The 12,440-nt window shown below is 40.1% G+C and overlaps 1 protein-coding gene across 1 annotated transcript in view; it reads right to left on the bottom strand.

The window, feature by feature from the left end:
* Positions 1-12,440, bottom strand: part of LOC132816742 (PC3-like endoprotease variant B) — an 876,366-nt gene that overhangs the window by 362,231 nt on the left and 501,695 nt on the right. The window contains exon 7 of the mRNA XM_060826651.1: positions 9,143-9,180. Within this exon, the coding sequence (XP_060682634.1) occupies positions 9,143-9,180 (38 nt within the window). The remainder of the gene's footprint in view (positions 1-9,142; positions 9,181-12,440) is intronic.

Here is a 12,440-nt window from a genome sequence, read left to right as displayed (position 1 = left end):
TACCTCCCTAGTTTTCGCATTAGCCTACCATGGGGTACCTTATCGAAGGCCTTGCTAAAATCCATACACACCACATCTACTGCTTTCCCCTCGTCCACTTCCTTGGTCACCTTCTCAAAGAACTCAATAAGGTTTATGAGGCACAACCTGCCCTTCACGAAACCATGCTGACTATCCTTGATCACATTATTCCTATCCAGATGTTCATAAATCCTATCCCTTACAATTCTCTCTAAGACTTTGCCCACAACAGAAGTGAGACTCACTGGCCTATAGTTACTAGGGCTATCCCTACTCCCTTTCTTGAACAAGGGGACCACATTCGCTATCCTCCAGTCTTCTGGCACTATTCCCGTAGACAATGACGACATAAAAATCAAGGCCAATGGCTCCGCTATCTCCTCCCTAGCTTCCCAGAGGATCCTAGGATAAATGCCATCAGGCCCAGGGGCCTTATCTATTTTCATCCTTTCCAGTATTCCCCAGACCTCTTCCCTACATACCTCAAGGTCATCCATTCTAATCACTTGTGACTCAATATTCACATCAGCAACAGTGTCCTGTTCCTGAGTGAATACTGACGAAAAGTATTGATTTAGTGTCTCACCAATCTCCTCCGCCTCCACGCACAACTTCCCACTACTATCCTTGACTGGACTGATACCTACCCTAGTCATCCTTTTATTCCTGACATACCTATAGAAAGCCTTTGGGTTTTCCCTAATCCTATCAACTAAGGACTTTTCATGTCCCCTTCTCGCTGCTCTTAGCTCTCTCTTTAGATCCTTCCTGGCTACCTCATAACTCTTAATCGCCCCAACTGAACCTTCACGCCTCATCTTTACGTAGGCCGCCCTCTTCCCTTTCACAAGGGATTCCAATTCCTTATTAAACCACGGCTCCCTCACAAGACCCTTTACTCCCTGCCTGACTGGTACATACTTATCAAGGACACCCAATAGCTGTTCCTTGAACAATCTCCACATATCATTTGTGTTCTTCCCTTGAAGCCTATTTTTCCAATCCACGCATCCTAAGCCACGCCTCACCGCATCATAATTTCCCTGCCCCCAGCTATAACTCTTACCCTGCAGTGCACACTTATCCCTCTCCATCACTAGAGTAAAAGTCACCGAGTTGTGGTCACTGTCCCCGAAGTGCTCACCTACCTCCAAGTCTAACACCTGGCCTGGTTCATTACCTAGAACCAAATCCAGTATAGCCTCACCTCTTGTTGGCCTGAATACATATTGTGTCAGGAAACCCTCCTGCACACATTGGACAAACACCGACCCATCTAACGAACTCGAGCTATAGTTTTCCCAGTCAATATCTGGGAAGTTAAAGTTCCCCATAACAACCACCCTGCTACTTTCACTCTTCTCCTGAATCATCCTCGCAATACTTTCCTCTACTTCTCTCGGACTATTAGGAGGCCTGTTGAAAACTCCTAACAGGGTGACCTCACCTTTCCTATTTCTAACCTCAGCCCAAAATACCTCAGATGGCAAGTCTTCCTCCATCGTCCTTTCCACCGCTGTAATACTATCCTTGACAAGCGATGCTACACCTCCCCCTCTTTTACCCCCATCTCTGACCCTGCTAAAACATTTAAACCCTGGAACCTGCAACAGTTTCTGTGCTGTTCAGAGGGTAATTCAGCAAAATTATGACATGGACAAATCATATGATGCTTCAAAGGATGGAAATACTTTTTGATGAATTGCCTCAAATGTTGTCGCTTCACTGTTTGGAGATATTGATTCAAGAATTCTATGCATGGAAAATATCCCCTTCAGAGTAGTTATAATTGCTTCAGAGGTGAGCTGATTTTCCTTCTGGACCTCAAGCCAAGTGAAATAATAATACACAAGGCTGAGAAATGTCATTCTCTTCACTTTGCTCGGTTAATACCAAGGCCTTCACCAACCTGACCAGAAAAAAACAATATTGAGGTTGGTCCTTCTGCTTCTGGTGATGAAAGGCACAAGTGACACAATTGGAGACAATGTCATACAATTATCCACGCTGACCAAGTTTCTCAAACTAAACTAATCCTGCATTTGGCCCACAACCCTCTAATCCTTTCCTATTCATGTACCTTTCCAAATGTCTTTTACATCTTGTGGCTGTAACCACTTCTATCACTTCCTTTGGCAATTCATTTCACATATGAACCACCTTCTGTGTGGAAGAAGTTGTCCCTCAGGCAGAGACAGCAAAGTGCATAGCCAATGTCACCATACAGTTTGCTGCACCCTGGCTTGACACTTGGAAATTCTCTGGAGGATGTCCAAACGAAAAGATGCATGGGACCGTCAGTCTCTCATTGTAGACCAAGAGGTCTTCAATGATGTTGTTCAAAGTACTGGTCCCGGATGAGGTTACTGGGAACATGTGTAGGTTTCTAGACATTGGTACTCCTCATTTCGTGACAACACCAAAACCCACTGGTTATGTATTTGTGAGTTGAACTAGGCTCTTGGTTATGGCTACTATTGGGTGTACTTACTATTCAACTATTTTGTTCAAATGTGTTAATTCAACATGAATTCTAATCATTCTATACGGTTTGGGACTGAACAATAGCAGAACATCACTCCTCAGTTCTGTAACTGGGAAAACAATCCCTTGTTTAAGCACTCCTCAATCTCATTTCTTACTCTTTCTAGAAGTGAGGATGGCACTTTCCTGACTGTGAACAAACAATAGGTTTGGCATCTGCTTTGAGTGTTTTGTCACATTGAATATTCAGTTTCCCTTTGCTTCTGAAGTGATGTGCAGCTGTTTTCTAAATTCATTAATTTGTTTTCGATTGTTGACTTCTTCCATTTAAGAGTTCAGAATTATACTGGCTTAACAACAAGCATTGCTGGTTCTGCATAATGTAGAGTTTCTAAGAGTTCTTCGACTTTGTACCTTAATGCTGCACCAAACTAGCCTTTGACTTTGATGTTGTTTTCTCATAGATTATGAAGTTTGATGGACAAAAGCTGTCATCGTTGTTTGCAGCCATTTAAGTCCATCAGACAGAACTGTGTCTCCGGCTCCAGTATCTAATTTCAAGTCAGTTAATGTTCATTAACTTTAACGTCAACACTCCCATATTACTTATAGAATCAGAGTCATACAACATGGAAACAGACACTTCAGTCCAACTAGTCTACGCTGATCATGTTCCCAAGCTAAACAAGTCCCACTTGCTTGCATTGGCTTATATCCTTCAAAATCATTCCTATTCATGTACTTACCGAAATGCTTTTTAAAGGTTGTAACTGTTCCTGCATCCACTACCTCCTCTGGAAGTTCATTCCACACACTAACCACTCTGTGTAAAAAAACATTGCCCCTCATATCCTTTTCCAAACTTTTCTCATCTTAAGAATATGTCCCCTCACCTTGAACCTCACATTTATCCAAGTTAAACTCCACCTGCCACTCCTCAGCCCATTGACCCAATTGATCAAGATTGTTTTGCAATTGTCGATAACCTTCTTCACTTTCCACTGTACCATCAATTTTGCTAACACCTGCAAGCCTACGAACCATGCCTCCGATTACTCTCATCCAAATCATTTATATAAACAACAAACAAGAGTGGCCCCACCACCAATCCCTGTGAAATACCGCTGGTCATAGGCCTCCAGTCTGAAAAACAACACTTCACCACAATTTCCCAGGAAAAGGGATTCCTATGCAGTCTGGTGCTTGTGCTTCCTGTGTAGAACTTCTTTTAAAGGTTCTTTGCCATGTGCTTTGTAAACAGAGGCTTCTCTGAGCATTAGGCTGTTTTAAAATGACCAATCTTCCTGACCTAGTCGTTCTGTGATTTGGACAGGGCATTCTTCCCACCTGTCTGGTCTAATTGCAGGACAGTCTTTGAAGTGCTGCACCTATGTTAGCATGTAGTGCTGGGTTTTCTGGTCTGGACATCACTTCCCTTGAGACCAAACTCTCTTCCCTTTACATGAATATTGTAAGCAGCTTCCAGATGGTTTTGTTTTATTTGTTCATGGGATATAAGCAGCAGAATTCTGGCTAATTTTCTTTACTTCTGATGGACCTCCTAGGTCTGTGCACAACAATGATTTCTGCAAATAGAAGTCAATTCTGTGAACAGCACTAACATGGTCATTGCTGTGCACAGAGCCTTGGACTCACATAGTTCAGATTACTCATCCTTTATTGCCCTTGATTAGTGGCTTGCGAGGACCATTTCAGATGACAGTCAAGAGTCAGCCACATTGCTGTAGCTGTGGAGTCAAATATAGCCCTGACTAGGTAAGGATGACAGATTTCCTTCCCGAAAGAACATTTGAAAACTTAAGATAATTAATAATGGTTAGATTAGATTAGATTAGACTTACAGTGTGGAAACAGGCCCTTCGGCCCAACAAGTCCACACCGACCCGCCGAAGCGCAACCCACCCATACCCCTACATTTACCCCTTACCTAACACTACGGGCAATTTAGCTTGGCCAATTCATCTAACCCGCACATCTTTGTGACTGTGGGAGGAAACCGGAGCACCCGGAAGAAACCCACGCAGACACGGGGAGAACGTGCAAACTCCACACAGTCAGTCGCCTGAGTCGGGAATTGAACCCGGGTCTACAGGCGCTGTGAGGCAGCAGTGCTAACCACTGTGCCACCGTACATAATCACTATTTGGCTAGTCCTTAATTCAAGATTTTTTTTCTCTATTGAATCCAAATTTTAAATGTTACAGTGGGATTTGAATACTTGACTCCTGAACATTAGCTTGGGGTTCTGGATTAATAGTGACAATTCCATTATGCTACTACCTCCCTAAAGCATACAACAATAGGGCAACGACGTTTATCGACCATTAAACTATACACAGAAATGTGATTTTGTAGGACTTCTTTGATCCCATATCTCCACCCCATAAGATTTGACATTGTTATGATATGGCTTGAAATAGATATGCTCAGTAGCTCTTGTGAGAGGATTGATAAACTAATAATTTACACTGTGCCAAAAGATTTTTCAGAAATCTGAAGGTTTCCATGTATGTGATATAAAAATTCAACAGACCTTAAGTGTAGATCTAGGCATTAGAGAAGAAGAAATGTTTATGTTACATAGAATATATGCAGACACTGTTCAACATCTTTAAGGCACCTGCAGTGAGTCGGGCAGCAGGTTTTTGAAAATACCGTGATTTGCAAGTTCCTGTCAAAGCACACACCACTCTAACTTAGAACATTATCATGGCTTCTTCAGTGTCATTGGTTTGAAATCTTTGAGCTTTCACCATGACAGCATTGTGGGTGTACCTACACTAAATAAACTGCAGAAATTCAATGAAATAACTCACCACTACCTTCTCAAGGATAAGTACAGATAAGCAACAAATACTGGTCTTGCCTCAGATGTTCACACCCCAAGAATGAATTATAATATTGTTAGTTGATTAATAAATAACATTATTGTGTGGATATGTATTGATCCTTTAGCTCAGCACTGTAATGTGTAAGCATAAATATGAATATTTAACTCAGAATTTTGATAGTATTCAAATGTTCTGTATCAGCAACCAATATAGTCTTAGCCTCATTAGAATTATCAGCTAAATTAGCCAAATTAAACTGATCCTGAAGCCACATTTTTCAGAACTGATTGAAGTTCTAGAACTTACAAGCCTGTATGAAACAGGAAATGCAGATAGTAGGAAATATTTCAAATGAGCTGCTTCAGTTTATGCATTATATGATGATAAGAATGGTGTTCTTCAACTGCCATTGCTAACATTTAAAATACTAGCTTCAACTGTCTACAATTAGTCTACTTGGACTAAATTTCTGCCAGAGTTCAGAGGTGCATTTCAGGGTGCAACAGGCCACACCTTTTTGAAGAAATCTGACTTTCTTCTGTATTTTCAGCACCACATTTCCCTCTGAGACTTTTGCCGTACGGGAATGTCAAATGTGACCAAATGTACATCCACATCAATTGAGGTCAGGTTCCCCAATTTAAATGGGAATGAAAATTGGAGTTTCTCCTGCACAAAATTTCTGTCTGGTGGGACAAAATTTTGAAAGTGCAGAAGGCTCACTCTAAGTTTTCACACTTTGCTCGGAAAATAGAAAGCCTGCTGAGGAGTCTGGAATATTCTGAAAGATAAGCTTAAAGTGTTTTCGCACCTTTAAATGTCACTTAGACTTCATTTTACACATTAAGCCAATGCTGCTACCTGTATATTGAGATACCAGTCTGAAGTACATATGTGGTATCACTTAGGCTGCTTGCTCTCTAAGTAAGGCTCTTCAATTCCTTACTTCCATAAAAATCGTTGATTTATGTCTATCCATAATTGTAGATTATTAGACACTACATAGAGAACTATATTTAAGACCCCTCTCTTCACACGCCCATTCTAGACTGCTGTCTTCTCTGTTATTGATGCCAAGGTCATAAAGTAATAATGGAATTTGTTTCATCAAGCTTTTCATGAATTTTGATGTATCAACAAAATTAGACACTGAATTATAACATGGTTGTGTTTTTAATGCAATAGCTCATCATAGGGATCTCGTCTTTCAATGGAATTTGGCCCTGACATTGAGCAGCTTTTTGAATTTGCCAACAAGCATTACAATGCCTTACCATTGGAGAAATTATCTGAGGAAAATGAATCATCGTAGAATGATAGAATCCCTACAAAGTGAAAACAGGCCATTTGGCCCAACAAGTCCACATCAACCTTCCGAAGAGTAATCCACCCAGACTTGTTGCCCTACCGTATTACTCTACATTTACCCCTGACTAATGCACCTAACCCACACATCCCTGAACACTATGGGCAATTTAGCATGGCCAATTCATCTAACCTGCACATCTTTGGATTGTGGGAGGAAACTGGAGCACCCGGAGGAAACCCATGAAGACAGGGGGAGAATGTACAATCTCCACACAGAGAGTCACCCAAGGCTGGAATCAAACCCAGGTCCCTGCACTGTGAGGCAGAAGTGCTAACCTCCGAACCACCATGCCATCTAAAATGTATATGTCTTGTCACCCTGTGCTGACATGTTTTCTACTGTCATATACAGAGAAACCTCGATGATTCGAACGGCATGAGCGGGGAGTATTTTGTTCGGATAATTGAATATTCTGATAATCAAATGTTTGGATAATTCAACGCCAATTCACATGGTTTAGCCAAGCATCAGGATCTTGCAATCCTGTTTGGAAAATCTGAAATTCGAATAATTGAATGCCAGATAACTGAGGTTCTTCTGTAAATGGCTCTAGATAATACAAAAATAAAGCCTGGGACTGAAACTTGGGAAAAAAGAAACCTAACCATCTGCTCTGTTATTACATCAATTCTACGATTGGATCAGTGAGTTGCATGTACTAAAGGTTTTAGAACATCGGTGTTCTGCCCATTTGACAACAGATAACATTATTGAAGCTGTAATAAGAGATAGCGCTTTGGGTGCAGTTTCTAATTTGGTCATACAAGTTAATAGCATTGCAAATATTACAAGAACTTACTTCACATGGCAGAATGTATTCATTTTCTTTCAGGTATCAATAAAATGGAGGTCTTCATTAGATGGTGTATGGTTCAATATATTTTCCCACAAGGAAAGTAAAATATTTCTATTCATATTGCATGAATTCTAAGGACTGTACATTGTGGCCAGTGGGTGAGTTACTATGCAGAATGCATGGTAGGGCATAAAGGTGGCAAGGATGATTTTAGGGGTGGAGTGGGTGTTTTAAAGGACATGAGCTAACCAGGTGGTGGCTTGGGATGAGAGAAATAAGAAGCGAGTTATGGAGGTTCTTTAAACACTTTTCTGGGAGCTGGGATACTATGAAGGAAAACTGAGAGGCCTTTTCACTCATCTGCATCCACGCCCATGCTCTTCCTGCATTGCACAGCAACTCACAAAGAGCACTGCGATGCTGACCCTTGTGTGAGAAGACAAAAATGGCATGTGAAGTGACAAGTTGGATGTAAAGCTTGTGTGTCATGTATTAGGTTGCAGGTTAAGTTTTCCCAAGCCCAGAAGAAGATTTGGCCTGATGGCTATATTTTAATTTAATGAAGTAGGAATGCCAAAAAAATAATTCCATTTAACCTTCATCTAATGATGCAATGAATATGTAAACACAAACTGCATGAATTCTTATTGGTCAGCCTGAATTTCAGTTACTATTTTAAATTTAGTCAAGACTTTCAGACTGGAGTTGGCACATTCTCTTATACCTGAAGATAGTTCCACTTCCCAGATAGGTTCCGGATGTGTAGCAGATCTGTAAGGTGTAGTAGTAACTTGTAGAGGATTCGGCTAAATTCATTTATTATTTATTAGAAAGGATAAATGGTGATTTTAGTACCTTGCTTCATGCTAAATATCTATGTACTGTTTAACAACACTGCTAAGCCACATAAAATTAATTGCTAAAAATTTACTAAGATATTGCAGGCAGTGTTATAATATAAATCCATTTGTCAACGCATTGAATATATCAGAATGGAATTTTAACATCCCCTACATTATCAAAGTCAAATTGAGCATTTGACAAATACAGTGCTGCTTTTAAAATAAAACCAGAAAGCTTTTACAATGAAAATGCTACAAAATGCAATATTTTTCTGATCAAGCACCTCCTCAGTTTGATTCTTAAATTGTAAACAGAGCGAATATGTGCTCCTTTTCATGCATCCAATGTCCTCAACAAATTGCATATTTCATAAACAGTGCAGCTAATGTGAAATATGAATCAAAACAGCAAAAGATTGCACAGACATAATACTTAGATTCTCAAGACAATGAGATAATACATTGACATATTGCAAAACAATTTGACTGTTGCTTCAGTAACCAGTGGTTTTTGAAAGTAATTTCAAGCTCTTCGTATTATTTAAATTTGTTCACCTCATTTTCCATGTTACAACAGTGACTATACTTCAGAAAAACATTATTGGCTTTATACTGCTTTGGGACCTCCTCAGATTTTGAAAGCTGGTATACAAACAGAAGCTTTCTTTAAGTGTTAAACAAGACTGTTAGTCTCTTTTCACAAGAATTGTGACGAAGATTTTAACCGCAACTTTAGAGAGATTTGAAGTTAAACACCTGAAGTATGTGTTATACTTACATAGTTTCTCTTTAAATCTATATGATTATGGTCAATACCTAAAAAAAAGAAAAGAGAAGAAATAAACAAAATAATCACAGAGCCATGATGTGCAAAGACAACCACTTATCACAATTCTTCCCTCGAGGTAGAGAGCAGAAAGAGAGACACTAAACAAAAATGAAATAGAAAGGAAAAGAGGAAACGGTGTGGGATGAGGATGAGATTCCAAAGCCTAAAATCATGAATGACTTGATTGTGATCCTCAAACCACACCAGGAGACATGAAAAACAGGACATACCATTCTGGTTTGTTGCTTCTGCTGCTAAAACAAAGCAGTGTCGCTCTCAGCAGGAGGCCAAATCCAAATGAAATTTTATTTAGACTGCAATGCTGTGTGATTGTGTTTCATAAAAGCTGCTTGGATAGATGGGACACGGTAGATAACTGTGGGTACATGCTTTGCATATGAAAATACAGTAATAGAGAATTCATCTGCTGATTGTACATCTGGGAATTGTGTGTTTCCATTGAAATAGCACAATTTTGAACAATATATTGAATCATTAGCTATATTCTAAAACAATCACACTGACAATTAAAAAAAATTAAAAAAAGACAATCAATACTGTGGTCTGTTAAGCTGAGCATGTAGTATTTTGATATGTCTTTCATTTCTTTGCTAGCATATGTGAACTGCACTAAAAATTGGCCAGTGTTAAAGCAGGAACGTTCCTTCTATTTCTGAAAAATACACTTCTACGACAAACAGTTGGGATTAGAAATAGAGCATATTTTTCACAGATTATTCTAATTTCATTATAATAATGACAATGACTTATTTAAAAAGCAGTACATTTTATTGTCTGTGTGCTATAGACATGAGAAAAGAAATTTAAGCATTTGTGCACTATTCATTTTTTCCTCATTTTTGGTAACGAAATGCGTTTTTTCCTAAATTGAACTGCAAACAAATAAAGAACAGATCTTATTTGGATTGTTTTCTTCTTTTCATCTAAGCTTGTATTTTTTTTGTCCCTATTCAGTCCCTCTCTTCTCAGTGACCAACACTTCTCAGACAATGAGGAAGTAGCCAAGCAATCTACGCCCAGATCTCTGCCAAAATTATTGTATAAAGATTGCCTTAGTACCTTGTATTTCTCTATCTTTCAGGAAATGAAGACTTCAATTTGTAACTGACCAGTAATTACTCCAAAGTGGTAAGTTAAGTGCAAACAGTGTGGGAATTTGCACTATGTTCTCATACAATAGGTATCATTGTACCTCATTGCAGTGCTAAGGGAGTGCTGCACGATCAGGTCATCAATCTTTCTGGTGGAAAATGAACTTTTGGGTGGCATGATGGCTCAGTAGTTAGCATTGCTGCCTCACAGCACCAAGGACCTGGGTTCAATTCTCACCTCATGTGACTGTGTGGATTTTGCACATTCTCCCCATGTCTGTGTGGGTTTCCTCCCACAATCCAAAATGTGTGGGTCAGGTGAATTAGCCTTGCTAAATTGCCCATAGTGTTGAGTGCATTAATCAGGGATAAATAGAGGGTGGGGGAATAGGTCTGGGTGGGTTGCTCTTCAGAGGGTCAGTGTGGACTTGTTGGGCTGAAGGGCCTGTTTCCACACTGTAGGGAATCTAGTCTAATCTAATTAACTTAAAGGTTCTATTTGGCTCCTTAAATAGATTTTAAAAGAAGACCCCAAGGCACTATTGAAGGAAGACCATGGAGATTTTTCTGGTATCATAACCACCATTGCTCTTTGTAATTACAATCTTCCCCCATACCCTCATATTTAATCCCCTTCTACCCTAGCTGTGCAATGTCCTTCAGGCCGAAAATCCCTCTGAACGCAATAGTTAAGTGACTCTGGTCTGTTGCAGTTCTACCTGCCTATTTTTAACACATTTTTATTAAGATTAGATTACTTACAGCATGGAAATGGGCCCTTAGGCCCAAAAAGTCCACACCAACCCTCTGAAGAGCAACCCACCCAGACCCATTCCCCTACATTTACCTCTTCATAACACTACAGTCAATTTAGCATAGCCAATTCACCTAATCTGCACATTTTTGGATTGTGGGAGGAAACTGGAGCAAACCCACACAGACACAGGGAGAATGTGCAAACTCCACACAGACAGTTGCCTGAGGCAGGAAGTGAACCCCAGCCTGCGGCACTGTGAGGCAGCAGTGCTAACCACTGTGCCGCCCACAGCACCTTCATCCACTACAGCATATCTCTTTCCACCTTTTGGGGAAAAAAAACTCTCTAAAACAGATGTTTGGCACAATTTTCAGTCATCATTTACTGTCTCTACAAACATTTATTTTTATTCTGCTTATTTGAAAAGCAACTTTGCACATATGCTTAACTTGAAAATATGTTATTGTGCGAAGTTGCATTTTCTTGTTTTCTACCAAGGTTCAATTTTCCAGTCTTTTGTATGTAAGGACAATGGCAAGAATGTTGGGAAAATGTGGTAAGAATGAAAAATCAGAATTTCAACTTTGAGTAAAACTTTCCAATTTTCCAATTTTTAACTTTAAATGGCGACTTCAGAATCTCAGTAATGAGTGGTGACCACTTTTTTCCAAACGTTTGCTCATCATTATCCTCAAAACTTCACTACTTCACATCCTCAAAAGCCCTCACCGAGAAAGTAAATGGGACAAATTCCTGCCATGGAATTCAGAGCAGGTACTTGGTAGCTAATTGACTGATTGTCCTGGTCATCAATTACTATGTCTTCACCACCATGTTCTTTCATGGCACCATCCGCCTTGACTCTGTATGCACAGAAATCTATAGCAGCAACCCACCAGCCTCACCACATCATCACCAACCCATGCACTAGTTCCACCCTTCATCACTTCCCTTTCCAGCTCAGGGACACCAACAACTTGCATGCCTCCATCAAGTTCCTTTGCTGAAACAACACACACAGATGTCATGCACCTACCCAGGATGCAGCTTTTTGTCTGTTAGCTTACTTAGTGCTCATTTGCTTTGTGCTTACTTGGAGGTTACCAATCTGTGTGGCTTGTTTTGCATTTTAGCATAGAGGGAGAGGTAGGCAGTGTATCATGGTGGACAGCACTGGACAGTCAAGTGGGTGGACATGTCGTTGTAAACCACTGGGTTACATCAAGGTCACACAGTAGCATGTTACCACAGCTCAGATTGCGAGCACACTGCATCTGTTTCAAACAGGTGGCTATATCTGAAAGTCAAAGGTGAGCAATCTTTAGTAGGATCAAGGATGACTATAGTAGGTTGAGAGGAGGGTTACCATCAGAATCAG

This window comes from Hemiscyllium ocellatum, chromosome 6 (assembly GCF_020745735.1).
Source record: "Hemiscyllium ocellatum isolate sHemOce1 chromosome 6, sHemOce1.pat.X.cur, whole genome shotgun sequence".
NCBI classification, from domain to species: Eukaryota; Metazoa; Chordata; class Chondrichthyes; order Orectolobiformes; family Hemiscylliidae; genus Hemiscyllium; species Hemiscyllium ocellatum.
Note: the sequence above shows the minus strand (reverse complement) of the source record. Positions and strands in the feature narration are given on the sequence as shown.